This window comes from Calidris pugnax, unplaced genomic scaffold, assembly GCF_001431845.1.
Source record: "Calidris pugnax isolate Ruff unplaced genomic scaffold, ASM143184v1 scaffold44, whole genome shotgun sequence".
In the NCBI taxonomy this organism is placed as follows: domain Eukaryota; kingdom Metazoa; phylum Chordata; class Aves; order Charadriiformes; family Scolopacidae; genus Calidris; species Calidris pugnax.
Genome location: NW_015094506.1, coordinates 22,119,650 through 22,132,954, shown reverse-complemented (window position 1 = coordinate 22,132,954; position 13,305 = coordinate 22,119,650). Strand labels below are relative to the sequence as shown.

At 39.5% G+C, this 13,305-nt stretch overlaps 2 protein-coding genes across 2 annotated transcripts in view; one reads left to right on the top strand and one right to left on the bottom strand.

Annotated features, from left to right (window-relative positions):
- LOC106901225 (glutamate receptor-interacting protein 1-like) overlaps positions 1-13,305 on the bottom strand; it is a 30,962-nt gene that overhangs the window by 6,942 nt on the left and 10,715 nt on the right. Inside the window, exon 2 of the mRNA XM_014963666.1 lies at positions 2,810-3,707. Within this exon, the coding sequence (XP_014819152.1) occupies positions 2,810-3,034 (225 nt within the window). The 5' untranslated portion in view covers positions 3,035-3,707. The remainder of the gene's footprint in view (positions 1-2,809; positions 3,708-13,305) is intronic.
- LOC106900999 (DNA helicase B-like) lies at positions 3,081-13,268 on the top strand. Its single transcript, XM_014963323.1, has 10 exons — positions 3,081-3,086; positions 4,443-4,614; positions 5,411-5,552; positions 6,499-6,629; positions 7,629-7,713; positions 9,362-9,421; positions 9,991-10,192; positions 11,054-11,188; positions 11,444-11,890; positions 12,392-13,268. Exons 1-10 carry the CDS (start codon positions 3,081-3,083, stop codon positions 12,479-12,481), a joined length of 1,470 nt encoding a protein of 489 aa, XP_014818809.1. The 3' UTR covers positions 12,482-13,268.

The window sequence follows — 13,305 nt, the reverse complement described above, 5'->3', positions numbered from 1 at the left end:
TAAAAAATGGTCCGCTATGATTTTTAGAAAAATATTAATCTATGTGCTTACCTAGGTAGATAAAATCAATTAAAGGCATTAATTAAATTTGGGCACTGATATAGCAATAAGCTATCCGGTTGAAGTGAATGTTATTTATTAAACCATCTAGAACAAATGTTTGAAGAGATTTGTATGACAGTTACCTCAATTGCAGCTTCCTCAGGACAAGGGCAGTTCAAGTACACGCCTGGCGAGTGTAATGCAGGGAAATAAGAAAGAGCCCTGAAGAATTCAGGTTAACTTGCTGCAAAATTTGCAGCATTCAGCAAGATAATCCTCAGGGCTGCATTGCCTTTCTGACAGGTGTATATCTGAGAAGGACAAGCCACTAATGTCATCTGCACACCATCCTGTTCCGTCAGACTAACTTGTGTTTGTAGCCTCAGCAGTTTTTATCCAGTCTCATTCTCTCCTACCCTATACAGTCGGCCTGGCTATTGATGCATTTCATTCTTACATGTGGCTTTTTCTTTGGTAGAACCACAAATCCTCGCTCTCACAGTCAGATTATGAAAAACCAGTGGAACGTCATCCTTAGGTGGCCCATTTTCTGCAATCAAACTTAAGGTATGAACTCTGATGTGTAGGGCACATAGGCCCTGCCTCAACAGGCACGCAGGGCCATGGCATCGTGGCCATAAATAGGCACCTTGACCCGTCCTGCTGAAGAAACTGGGAAAGCTCAGCAGCACACAGTCAAACACATCATCTTGCTATGCCTTAGCTTGTATTTCAACAACCATTTATACCATCACAGTTAGCCAAAACAGTGTTCAACACACATCACTGCTTGTCCCATCAGTGGCCCAGCTGATTAAGACACTTGCCTGCAGAGGACAGACCACATTTGCCAGCAAGTTCTGTTACGAAAAATCCCCAAATCAAGGCATTTCTCTGATAGTGAAGCTAAGTAATTCCTGTGGCACTGCAGCTCTTTTGGATAACTATCATTGGATAAGTTGTCCATGAGAAATAGCAACTGTAGAGGTTATTGGTGTTAAACTAGAGGCCTAATACAAAAATGAAGGAGGAGAGAGAAAGTAACAGGCCCATTACTGCACAAGAACCAGTAAGAAAACTGACAAGTAAGAACTTGCTAAGATGGGCATGAATACGAAAGCAGCCCATGATGCTTGGGTTAAGCTGCATGTGAGATCATAGGGGTACAAGCCCACTTTGGTCAATCAGACTGTAAGATCTAGTCAATGCTTTCCATTTTTCTTAAATGACTATAAGGATTTGGAAAATCCTTGGTGCAGGTTCAACTTCTAGATTTTTAGAAAGGAAATGAGTCTTTTTCTGGATGACAGAAGAGACAGTATTAGCAAACTCAACATCACTTCAGCAGACAGGAGAAAAAAGGGTATATTATCTGAACAAGAACTGGAAATTTCTAAAACAGAAGGTCACAGCAATCTAAAAAAAAAGGCAACTGAAGAAAGAGAACCTCAAGGACAGGGTATTTTTTTACTGCCCAGGACTCTAAGAGCTAACAGCTAGCATAGAATACTGACTCATTAATAGAAATCTGACTCCTCCTTTCCAGGAAAGGATTTTTTTTATCAATCATGAAAGGCTGCTTTTATAATCCACAGGAGAAAAGCATGCCTTTGCTCAGTGTGAGCACGCCATGAAACACCTACTGGCGTAGCTTTGTTTTGTATCTCACATTTACTTGCCACACAGGAAAACTGAGCACAGTAACTAACTCCATTAATCACTTCACATCAAGCTGGAAATATGAACAGCTTAAAACTAGCACAATCTATTCTATTGATTGTTTACATTGGCAATGGATTAACTTCCCATATATAAGATCCACTCTGTACTACCTTCTGCAAACATTCCTTTAGCCCACACTCAGCAAGTCCTCACCTCACTGAACTAAACTGCATGAACTACAAATGAAACTGAGTCAAATCCACAGGGACTAGAAACTAAACCAACTCTCTTGAGACTGACATGTGACCTCTTAATGAAACTTCTCTGTGCTTCTGCCTCCTCTCTGGGAGGATCTCAGGCCTTTAAGAGGAATACGGGTGGAGATGGGATGCTCATTCCCATCAAGGAGAACAGCATTATAACGTCCCCCAGACTTCTGGAAACTGGTTGCTGTTATGGCCTCGCTGCAGGGTGTTTGCTGTGCTGTGTATCTAGAGATACTTTATCCAGGACTTCCTTGGGGTGCAGAACCACCTTCATATCACCAGGTGATTTCTACAGTCTTCAGCAGTGAAAAGTTGCACAGACTGAAGTTTATTTATCCTCTTTAGAGCAAAGGAATTACAAAGAGAAGAGAAGCAACAGCTAATTTGAAATAACATTCCATATTATGTACATAGAGCTTCACGTATTTGATTCAAAATGAGTGGTAATTTGAAAAAGGACCAATGGGAGCCCCAAACCCTCCTGAGTAATTTCCTAAAGAAATGTATTTTCTAGAAATTAAACTTTGCTTTCTTAATGAACACATTTTGCAGAGATGAGTTATTGGTGTTGTCAATTCAAATTACCATTGGATGCTCCTTGCAAAAGAGCAGTCCCTTTTGAGGATTTATTGTAATATAAAATAGCAGACAAGGATGCATCTTATTTGTTTGTTTCCCCCACAAGGATATATCATTAATGTGTTTGTAAGAACTAATATGCATGGCCTCCAAATTACATCTGTGGAGTCATTATAAAAAGTGCTTACTGTATTGCCATATAATTAGATTCCCTATACTGAATATATTATTTCAAAGCTGTCAGAAGAAAAATTACAGACCTTGTGTAACTCCACAGGAGTTGGTGACATGATTTCTTTCATTTCTTGCTTAATTTTTCTCAGAACCATGGATTTTCTCCCCACATCTGACGGCAATGTGTTGCTACGAGTAGCTTGACTGTAATGTGGCCTTACAGAACTTCTCTCCTGGAAGCTGGCTTGTCTTCCCAGCTGGCTACGAGGCTGTGGGTTTTCATGGTTCAAACTCATTGTACTTCCTGACATAATTGTGGCCTAGAGCATTAATGAACAGGTTAATTTTTAACACAGAATGCGGGTTAAGTAAGCGGTTAATTCATAGCAGTTGGAAAAACATCTCTATTCTTTGTTAAAACACACAATCACTCAGGGCACAGCAAAAGGCAAGAGGACAGATGTTCAATCTGCTTGCAAGTCACTATAAAATAAAGGACCACAACAAAACACAACAACAATAACAGAACCCTACAGGCAAAAGTTTTCAGATGGCATTTCAAACTAAAATACTGAGCACTAGAATGGCTATGCTTGTAAGCTTGTCCCCTGGCAGGCAGACTGAAGAGTGCGTAGTATAATTGCTTACTTTAAAAATATTTTACATGTAAATAAAACAACATTTAATTTGCGGCATAATTGCATTTGTTGGAATTGGAGCTACAAGAAGGCGTTTATAATGCAGACTCTGTGCGCAAGGTGAAAAAAACGTGAGTCAGCAGAACATGTAGGCAGGTGTAGAGTCAGCACTGGCAGAGAGTGTGCCTGGACACCCTCCCAGGCCGGGTACAGCTCAGTGCAGGTAAGCTCCCTGCCTGGAAAGACATTTGGCATAATGTACATATTGCAAGGAGGGTGAATTCTTGACAGACGACGATGGGAGTCATCGCACCCACTGGGGGGAAGGGACTGCCATGAAAAGCACCTTTTTTTTTTTGTTTCTTTTTTTTTTTTTTTTATTGAAGAGTGGAAATACTTTCTAGATGGCCAAGCGATTTTCTAATGTCCTGTTGCCTAGCAGTTATACTGACACCTGCATAGATAGAAAAAGATCAGTGGCCTGGGGTTGAACAATGAGATAAATTTCATTCACAGTATTTTCTTAATTGCTGTTAAATATGGTGCAATTTTTTTCTAGAAAAAAGTGGAAAACAAATTCTTTGTTAAGAAACTTAGATCAGGTCTCTGTCCTAGGTAGCGGAAGGTGCCAAGATAATGTTGTAGTTGTGGAATAACCTGTTTAAATCAAAATAACATAAAAAGTTCTGTGGGCTTATTTTATTTGTGGGGAGTGGGTAGTTGCCTGTTCCCCTTCCCCATGCAATGTTGGGGATTTATTAATGTCAGCAAGTTGTAGTAGGAGGTGTTCTGGTACTGAGCAACCTGATGGCTGACCTTATATCCTTTAGGGTCCCTGCAGGAAAAAAAAGGATGTATTTCTGTGCTTTTATGTAAGTAAGTGTTGATAATCACAGCTAGAAATGTATTCATGAAGGAGAAAAATAAGACTGAACAGTTGAGTCTTATGAGCCTTTACAGGTCCAAGTTTGGATTTTCAGATAATAGCTCTAAATACAAAATTAGAAGATAATACACTGCAGATACCTTTTTAAGAAAATTGATTAGTGTCAGAGCCTGATTTATTTTGATTTGTTTCTAGATCATCTATAGTTTTAAATCGTGGAGGCAGAGTGAACAAGTGCAGCCGTGGAAGTTTTCTACTGTGACGGTTCTGATTGTGGATGAAGGAAGTTTGGTGTCTGTACACGTTCTTAGTTTAGTTTTAAAAATCATGTGTGAGCACGCTCAGCTTGCCAAACTTATTATTCTAGGTAAGTGGAACAAAAAAAATTAGTATTGTATGATATTTAATAATACACAATATACAGTGTAAGAACTGCCGCTGGTCTCACTGAGTCTCTTAAAAACCCCAGAATGTTACATTGTTCTGTACTTGGTTATTTCTGCTTATTCGTAAGGTTACATGAGGTAGACTGTGCTCTTCAAGAGTTTTCCATCTCAACTGTCAGTATGAAAGTACCAGTATCTCTGTTCACTGTTTAGCAGTGTTTTGTCTGATTCTGAAAGTATGATGACTTCCGTGTAGCAGCTCATTACATCTTGCAACTGGAAAACTTTTCCGATTTCCTTAAAGAAGCTAGAGTTAGCCTATTGATTGATTGTTAGAAGGGAGGTTTCATGTTTTAATGTTTAAGATCATCCTTTCATTCAGGAAGGAAAACAAAGCAGTGTAAAATCAGAATTTTCTGCTTGCTCAGAGGTTTGCTTTCTGGCATGCCATTTATGGCATTCATTTTTAAATGTGTAACTTTCAAAATGCATTTGACTAAGATGTGATCACTGTCAGTGTTTAGCATAGAGTGATTTGTACCTGCTAGTAAAGCATTACCGAGTGAGGGATATGAAAAATTTAAACTGCATTACATTCTGATTCCCCAAAGTTTCTTAGATAATTGACAGTTTACATTTCAGGTGAATTGTATTGAGGAAGCATGTTACTGTGTGGAGGGTTGAGTATTTATTAGTTTCAGTGTTTTTTTCCCAAGACAGTTTTTAACAGATATTCTGTTATTGATTCTCACAGATACTGCTTTGTGTTCTGTTCAGGTGATACTAGGCAGCTACCGAGCATAGAGCCCGGAAACATGTTAGCTGATATCTTTGAGGGTCTGAAATCAAGAGGCTTTTCTGTGGAGCTGCGAACTAATCACAGAGCTGAATCGCAACTAATTGTAGATAATGCATCAAGGTAGGATTCTGTTTTGTATGTCAGAAGCGTTCTGGTAGTAGACCTGGTCCTTTACTGGCAAAACAGTTGTGCTTCCAGATCTGACTCTGTGGTGCTGCTTCTGGTACAGTTTCTTATTCAAAATCAGTAACACTGGTTTTAAAAACCACCCCACCCCCTCAAAAAAACCCACCCCACCCCCAGTTTCTCCTCGGGTGTATATTGGACAAAAAATTGTGTGTGCTGGAATACTCTTGAATCTTAATGGGACATATTTCACTATCAAGTACCCTCTGTTGTTTTCAAATGACTTGCGCATGCACAAATCATTTTATGCCTTGTGGAATGACTTAGAATTCCTTCTCCAAAAAGGAAGTTTTAAAGACCTTGCTGGTAAGTGTGACAGCAGTTAAACCAGGCTGATTTACATTGAGAGTTTAGATGTCAAGGGCTGTTAAATCATAGTTTCTTTATTTTTTTTACTGTATTAATACCTAGAACCTCTAAATGTTTCCAGCATTTTCATTTTGTTTGGTCACTGGCAGCGAATTATTTATTTATTTAAACCTCAGACAACAAAATCTAGGTCTGAGTATCCAAAACCTTTTGATGGTTGGAATTTGATAATATTCTGAGTATTTGCAAGATGTCCAGAACTACAAAGTGTTTTACACTTTCTCATTTTTTGAGGGGGTAACACTTCTTTATTAGTCCAGTCTTCTCCTATGAGAAGAACTCTATGACTAATACTAAGTATCTATGCGGTGCTGAAGGGTTTAGAGAATAAATTACCAGATCTTAAATGTGAAATTAAGTTATGCTCAGAAGAAAGAGTTTTTGGTGTATGTAGTGTAGATTACCAAAGATTTATATATGGTGAACTTCAAGCTGATACAGACAGTACACTGGAATCCTTTAACTGGAAATAATTTTTCTTTCCTGTTTTCCTTCCACTGCTCTGGTCAAGAATCTCTCACCGGATGCTTCCTGAATTTGATGAGGTGCTGAAAGTTTCTGATTGGAATGAGGAAACGACAATGCCAAGCCCGGAGAAGAAATTCATTCTTATTGCTTTGCCTGCTGGTGGGGGTTGTGACAGTACGTGTGTGATCTTAACTTTCCCTTTGGTAAAGCAGAGACTACTCAGCTGGAACTAAAGTTTGGGGAAGATTTTAGTCTGGTTTTGTTTGTGGTATAAATTTCAATGCTAGATTCATAGTTTACTTTTTGTCTTCTGTAAGTGCATGCCACAAGACCCATCAGTGCAAAGGATATGTTGTAGGGCTCCAGCTCACCACTTAGTTTTTGAAATCGGGACAATACAGCTTCCACCACTGTAATCAAATGTTACTGTCTTTTTATGTTGTAGCAGGAACTATTAAACCTTGAAAGATTAAAATTTCCAGAGGTGAATCAGTTGAGTAAACAGCAACTGTAACAGGATGGTGCGTTGGGGCTGGAATGTGCCCCAAAAACTCTAGAATCAAGTTAGGAAAGTGAAAGCAGAGGGGACACCAGAATTTCTTTCAGAATGTTTTAGGGTCAGGGTTGGGCCATTGTTTCTGATTATTTTTTTTTTCTGACCTTTGTTGGCTATTGCTTTATATGCATCAAAAAGCTTCAAGGGGGATGTGGGGGAAAAAAAATAGTGCTAACGTTATCACCTTGTCTTACTATAGTCACTTACTCAGCAAACGGAACACTAAAAACAGATTTCTTCTGTGAAATCTAAATATATAGGTCTGTGGCTTAAAAATGTTCTCTCCATACCTCTTTAATGTGTTGTATCAAAACCATATTTTGCATGAAATATGCTGTGTGCACAGAAATAAGAATTTGTCTCCTTCCACATTGCTCTTTTTTGTCAGATTTTAACAGTGGGATAACTGCATGATACTTTTTTTGAGGAGTATGTGTTTTTGTGGAGGGGTGGGGGAGAAGTGCATTTTGGTGGTTTTTTTTGTTTTGTTTTGGTGGTTGAAATGTTATTGAAGCAAGAAATGAGCAAAGGCAATTTCATATTGAATTATGTTTTTCTTTCTTAAATAGTTTGTTCTGCATATTTTTATGCCTTACCTTCTATGTCTTCTAAATCAGATTTGCAGACTGCTATAAGGACTTTACTCAAAAGAGGACCAGGACTGCAGGATGCCAAACAGTCGCAGTTCATTGCTTTCCGAAGGTAATGAAGCACGTAGGCAGGCATTGAAAAAATCCTTGCCAGCAGCCACAATCTAAAAATAGCTGAATGTGTTGAGTTGGAGACACTAGTGGCAGTACCGTAAATTACTAGAGAGAGCAAGCCAGGCGTCTTTTCCTCTGCCTTCTCATTGCCTTCAGCCTGTCGCCAGAGTTGCTTCGTTTGTCTGTAAGCTTAATGTTAATTTGCACCGTGATTTCTGCCTTTGTGTTCATGTTCATCTGTACTGTTCATGGTAAAGAAACAAAAGATGGACATAATGGGGGGTAATGGCTTTAAATTGAAAAAGGGGAGATTTAGATTAGATGCTAGAAAGAAATTATTTACTGTGAGGGTGGTGAGACACTGGAACAGGTTGCCCAGAGAAGTTGTGGATGCCCCATCCCTGGAGGTGTTCAAGGCCAGGCTGGATGGGGCTTTGAGCAACCTGGTCCAGGGGGTTGGAACTCCATGATCTTTAATGTCCCTTCCAACCCAAACTGTTCTATGATTCTGTGATAAGTGGCCAGTTTTTGTAGTAGATTCTCTGAGAGCCTGCGCTCTGGTGTTTGCTGACAGTGTAGTGTCCTTCAGAAAGGAAAGTGAGGGCTTGACTGCAAGGGGAACCTGCAAAATACAGAGTAATGTCTCTGTTCCAGCATCGTGGCAGAGGTGAGTTCTAGGGTATGGGATGGAACACCTGACCTACTGTCTCTGCATGCTTCTGTCACAGGTGGACAGGGACCAAATGACAGAAGATACTTGCATTTTGACGCATAATCTGATGTGCATTAGTGCTCCTGCTGGGCAGTGGCAAGGGCCTGCAGTGTGGATACTTGGAAGCACAATACATTTAGGAAGGGGTGGGATGTAGGAAGATCATGAAGCTTAGTAATCACTGATAATGTGAACTGTCACAGGGGTGTAAGTAGTGTGGATGGCCTCACAGAAACAGTGAAGGGATAAATGTAAGGTCCACTAGGACCAATAGTTCATAAACTTGCACTTCTGCTCAAAAGGATACTTAAGGAAAACCTCTTCTACTTTTATTTGTGAAGAACCTTTTCTCAGCAATTAAAGAACATTCACTGTTTAGAGGTTACTAGTATGCAAATAGCATTTATAAATTTTAGCTAGTGCACCTGTTTGTTGTGGCTGCTGAGTAACTCTGAAATAAATTTTTTTTCTTCAGTCTGCATTCAGGTACAATACAGTTATTAATGATTTCCATATAAGATTCTTCTAGGATATATTTATAGGTACTTAATCTGCATTTAAAAGTTAAATTCCAGGTCTTCAGGAAGTAAATAAATCTTCTATTTTTAATATATCCACAGACAGGAAATAATATATCCAGGATTTAGTTTTTCTTTAGTTCTGTTCTTAAAATCAAATCCAGATATGCATCGCAACCATCCTTGCCTCACTTGCTATGTTATTTGGACAAAACTGTTCCTTTAATGCTGTATCCTCTAAACTCAGCATCAGCGATTGCTTTTAATTGCTGGTGGAAGGTCATCATAGCTAAGATAGGCTTTTTCCATTGCTTTTTTAATTAAATGTTAACGTGACATAGCATGTCATTGATGTATCCTTCGTATTCATTAAGCACATCAGGATTTTGTTCATGTTCTTGTTTTGTATGTTTTAGGCAAGATTGTGATCTAATAAATGAGCTTTGTTGCCAACACTATTCAAATCACGTAACCAGGTAAGCCTGTCTTTTGCAGTTTTTCCTGCAAACAATCTCACTTGGCTTTTGAAAATGTTACAGCCAGGCCAACAACCTAAAATAAAAATTTTAAAGCTTAGTATTTCATCTAGATCTGATTATTTAGGTCAGAAGTAATTTATACAATAATCTTTCTTTGATGGGTTCTTTAATCTCATCCTGGATTGTGAACAGAGATAATATAAAATAAGTGTTTGCCTTTCATTTAAATTGTCATGTGAATTCCAAGGTTTTGAGTTACTGCTGAAGATACAAAATTAACATAAAAGCAGCTTGGAAAAAAACTCAAGGTTAATTTTTTTTGCCACTGTATGATTTCCAAATAGATTCTGAAATGTTTTTGGAAGCAGGATTTTGGTGCTACTCCATATTACTGTTTTTTATCAAAATGTTTTACAAAAGTTCCAGAAATACCTTTGAAATGTGAGTGTTCTTAACTGGTTTGAATATTATTAAGGCTTTTAATCTGGAAAAAGAGAAGAAATACTGAGAGATGGTGAATGTGGACTTTGTAAATACATTTCTCCCTTTTTTTTTCTTTGACCTAGAGACCACAAAAACCGTCTTTTATTCCAAATTGACGACAAGATCTCCTGCACGCGGAACACGTATCTGAAGGATCTCTTGCCAGACCGTGGTTTGGGAGAGGGTCTGAACTCCCACCAATGCAGAAGTGGACAAACCTCCCTCACCACCGAGACCGCTGAGGACAAACGACTGTGCAACGGAGATATATTTTTCATAACAGATGTAAGTTCTTGCTGCAGAAACTTGCCCAGACACACAGTGGTAACTGATTTCAGTCCTTGTTGAATCCCCAGAACAAAACAACGCACACTTTTAAAATTTTAGTCCAAAATACATATTTGGTTCTTCTGCTGCACCATCACGTGAAAAGCAAGAAAGATGCAGACTCACAATAGAGAATTAAAAAAAAAGAATCTCTTGGTATTTTTATAAAATGTGTTTCAGTTGCTCCTGTCCAGTGTAAATACATTCTGTAAATACTCACATGTATTGTAATTGAAATGCATAATGGTTTAGTTAGAGGTAGAAACAGTTTTAAGTAGAGAGCAAAGCTGATGTTACAGCTGGAGTTCTCCCTTGCAGAAAACTAAGCTGAACAAAAAATACAGCAACAAACCCCCTGTATTTTTCTGCTGGATTCAGTGCGTTGAGGTCACTCAGTGGGGGGTCCAGTGGAAGTGTCAGTATTTGTGCTTGGGAAAGGGGGATGGTGAGGGTTGGTGGCAGAGCGTAGGCTCTTCTCCTTGTGTGGCAACAAATTGTTAAAGGGCCTCACTGGTACATTTCACTCTACCTTATGATAATTGAAGTTTTCTGGGAGTTATAACTGCCTCCCTCAGCATTTTTCTTAGGGAACAGAAGGAGTTGGGGTAGCCCTGTACACTGAAACTAGTTTCCTTGAAGGTGGTCAGTGAAAGATGATAACCTTCTTGTGGACTTAGTGTCTTCTGAAACCATTTCACTGGGTTGACACTGCAGCTGTTGTAACTGCAGGGAATGCTGGAATATGGGCACACATACAGATGTATAGACCTTGATCAAAGTGCTGATACGAGCTTATGGCTGAGTGTTCTCTTTCTGTAGGATGTGGAAATTGATAAACGGCGCTTATTGACCATCAGCGGCACAGACGGCTCCACTTTCACTGTGAGGTACAGGGCACTGAAGAAGCTGTGTCAGATAAAGCACGCGTGGGCCAGAACTATCCACACGTTTCAGGTACAAAAACCACCACCAACAGAAGGAGCTCTGAGCTGATAAAACTCTCCTGGCTTTATCTTGCTCATGCACTGTATTTTCACGTGAAAGAGTCAGAAGCTCTCTTGGAACTAAAATTCCTTGAATGCAGGATAGAAGCTCCTGCAGACTTGAGAGTGTCCCTGGTTGTCTCCTTGTTCTTATAAGCTGTCTTTTTTTTCAAAAACTACTTACTGGAGATCTTAGTTTAACAAGGTGTTCTTAAACCTGTTCCAGGGGTCTGAGGAAAAAACTGTTGTCTACGTGGTTGGCAACCCCGGCCGTCAGCACTGGCAGCACGTGTACACAGCCGTGACCAGGGGACGCTGCCGTGTCTATGTCGTAGCCGAAGAGGTGCACCTCAGGAGAGCAGTCACCAACAAGAAGGTGCCCAGAAAAACCCGCTTACAGAGATTTTTGAGAGAGGCCATCGCAGAAACGAGCAACTGTCCCACACAGGCTTCCCCTCCCCCGACGAAGAGCTGGCAAAGACAAGAGGCTGAGACTCCCTCCGTTTCCGTAACTCAAGGTGCTCCTGACCTGCCTCAGCCTCTCACTGGCGTCTTTAAACAGGAGAGCTCAGCAGCTCCCAGTAAAGGGCAGACAGGCCATTTTCAGCAAAGTCCATCTAAAAGACAACAGAGTCCTGCAGAGAATTCCGAAGATCCTCTGAAAGTACCCCCCGTAAGTATCTCCTTACTGAGAAAATACAACACAATCTTCCTGCACCCTCTTTCACCACCACAAGTGGCCTGGATAGTTAGGATTGTTTTATTATTACTTATTTAATAATTTTCAAGATGACCAGTACTTGGTGAAGCAGTCAAGCTGTTTTGCCAGAGTAAGGTATGACTAGTAGGGAAAAGTAAGTTATAATGTCAGTAGTAGTAAATGTAACCATCTTGTTACATGTGGCAGTGGGCTGTTGGCTAATTTCGCCTATATTAACTTATGCTTTGTGCACAGAACACAAATTTTAGGAGCTGGAACTGCTGTGAACACTTACATTTAATTTTATCATCAAAGTAGTTACATTTTTATATAGTCAAAGATGCTTAACAGATGATTTTTTCATTATATCTAATTTCTGAGCTCCTATCATAGGGCAAAAGCTTTTATTGATGCAGTTACTGTATTTTTGTTCTGGTTTAACCTCTGGTAATGTTTTCCATTTCATTTTGACAGACAACAGTAGAAGATTCCCCGCTTGGGTCTTCTAGACTTAAGAGTCTAACTTTGGGACAACCAACTCCTAGGAAGCTTTTCAAAAGCTAACAAACAATCAACTCTCCCTTGAACCTGTTTCATTCAAGATTTTTGGATGGGAGAAGCTGGCTACGCAGCTGATATTCAAAGGTATTCCTGCATTTGCATCTTCTATGAAGAACAGCTTGTTTTAAAGGGAGCCTTCTATATTTTCAGGGATCTGGTTTTAGTGGGAGATTTCTTGGTGTGTTGGTCATCAAAAATTACATTGTTCTTTTGTTTTGGTGAAGAATGAACTTACAGGTCTTAAAAGATCCAGATGTTCCCTTAAACCTATACATGGGCTTTCTTGATGTAAAGGTTCTAGCTATCCATACTGAGAGGTACCCATCTCCTAATGCTACAGCATCGATGAGAAGCTGTTACTGATGTGCCAAAATTGCAGTTTCCTCGAGTCACAAAACAGCTTACAAAGGGGGCTTCGGATTTTTCCACTGGGTCAGAGTTACAGGCGTGAAGCTTTGATGGATTATGGATTTTAATCTTGTTATAAATAGAACAAGAAAGTTGCAATCAGAGCTGTAGGAAATTTCTCCTACTTTGTACCTGGAAGGGATGTAAGGCCTTCCCGTTGCTGCTCTGCATCATGGTAAGAAAAGCAAAATTCAAATAACATTCCACTTCCTACCTTTGTGTACTGTGGGATTTGCCGCATTCTAATTTTTGAGATTAAGAAGATGAATGTATATTCAAACTTCAGACAAATTGTACTACAATTTGGGCAGCTTCTTTGCTTTCAACTTTGTTTTTCCTGTCATATGTGTGAAAAAAACCAAAAGTACCACGGATCCACAAATCAAAACATTGTAGTTTTTTGCTAAGACTGTGGAAGA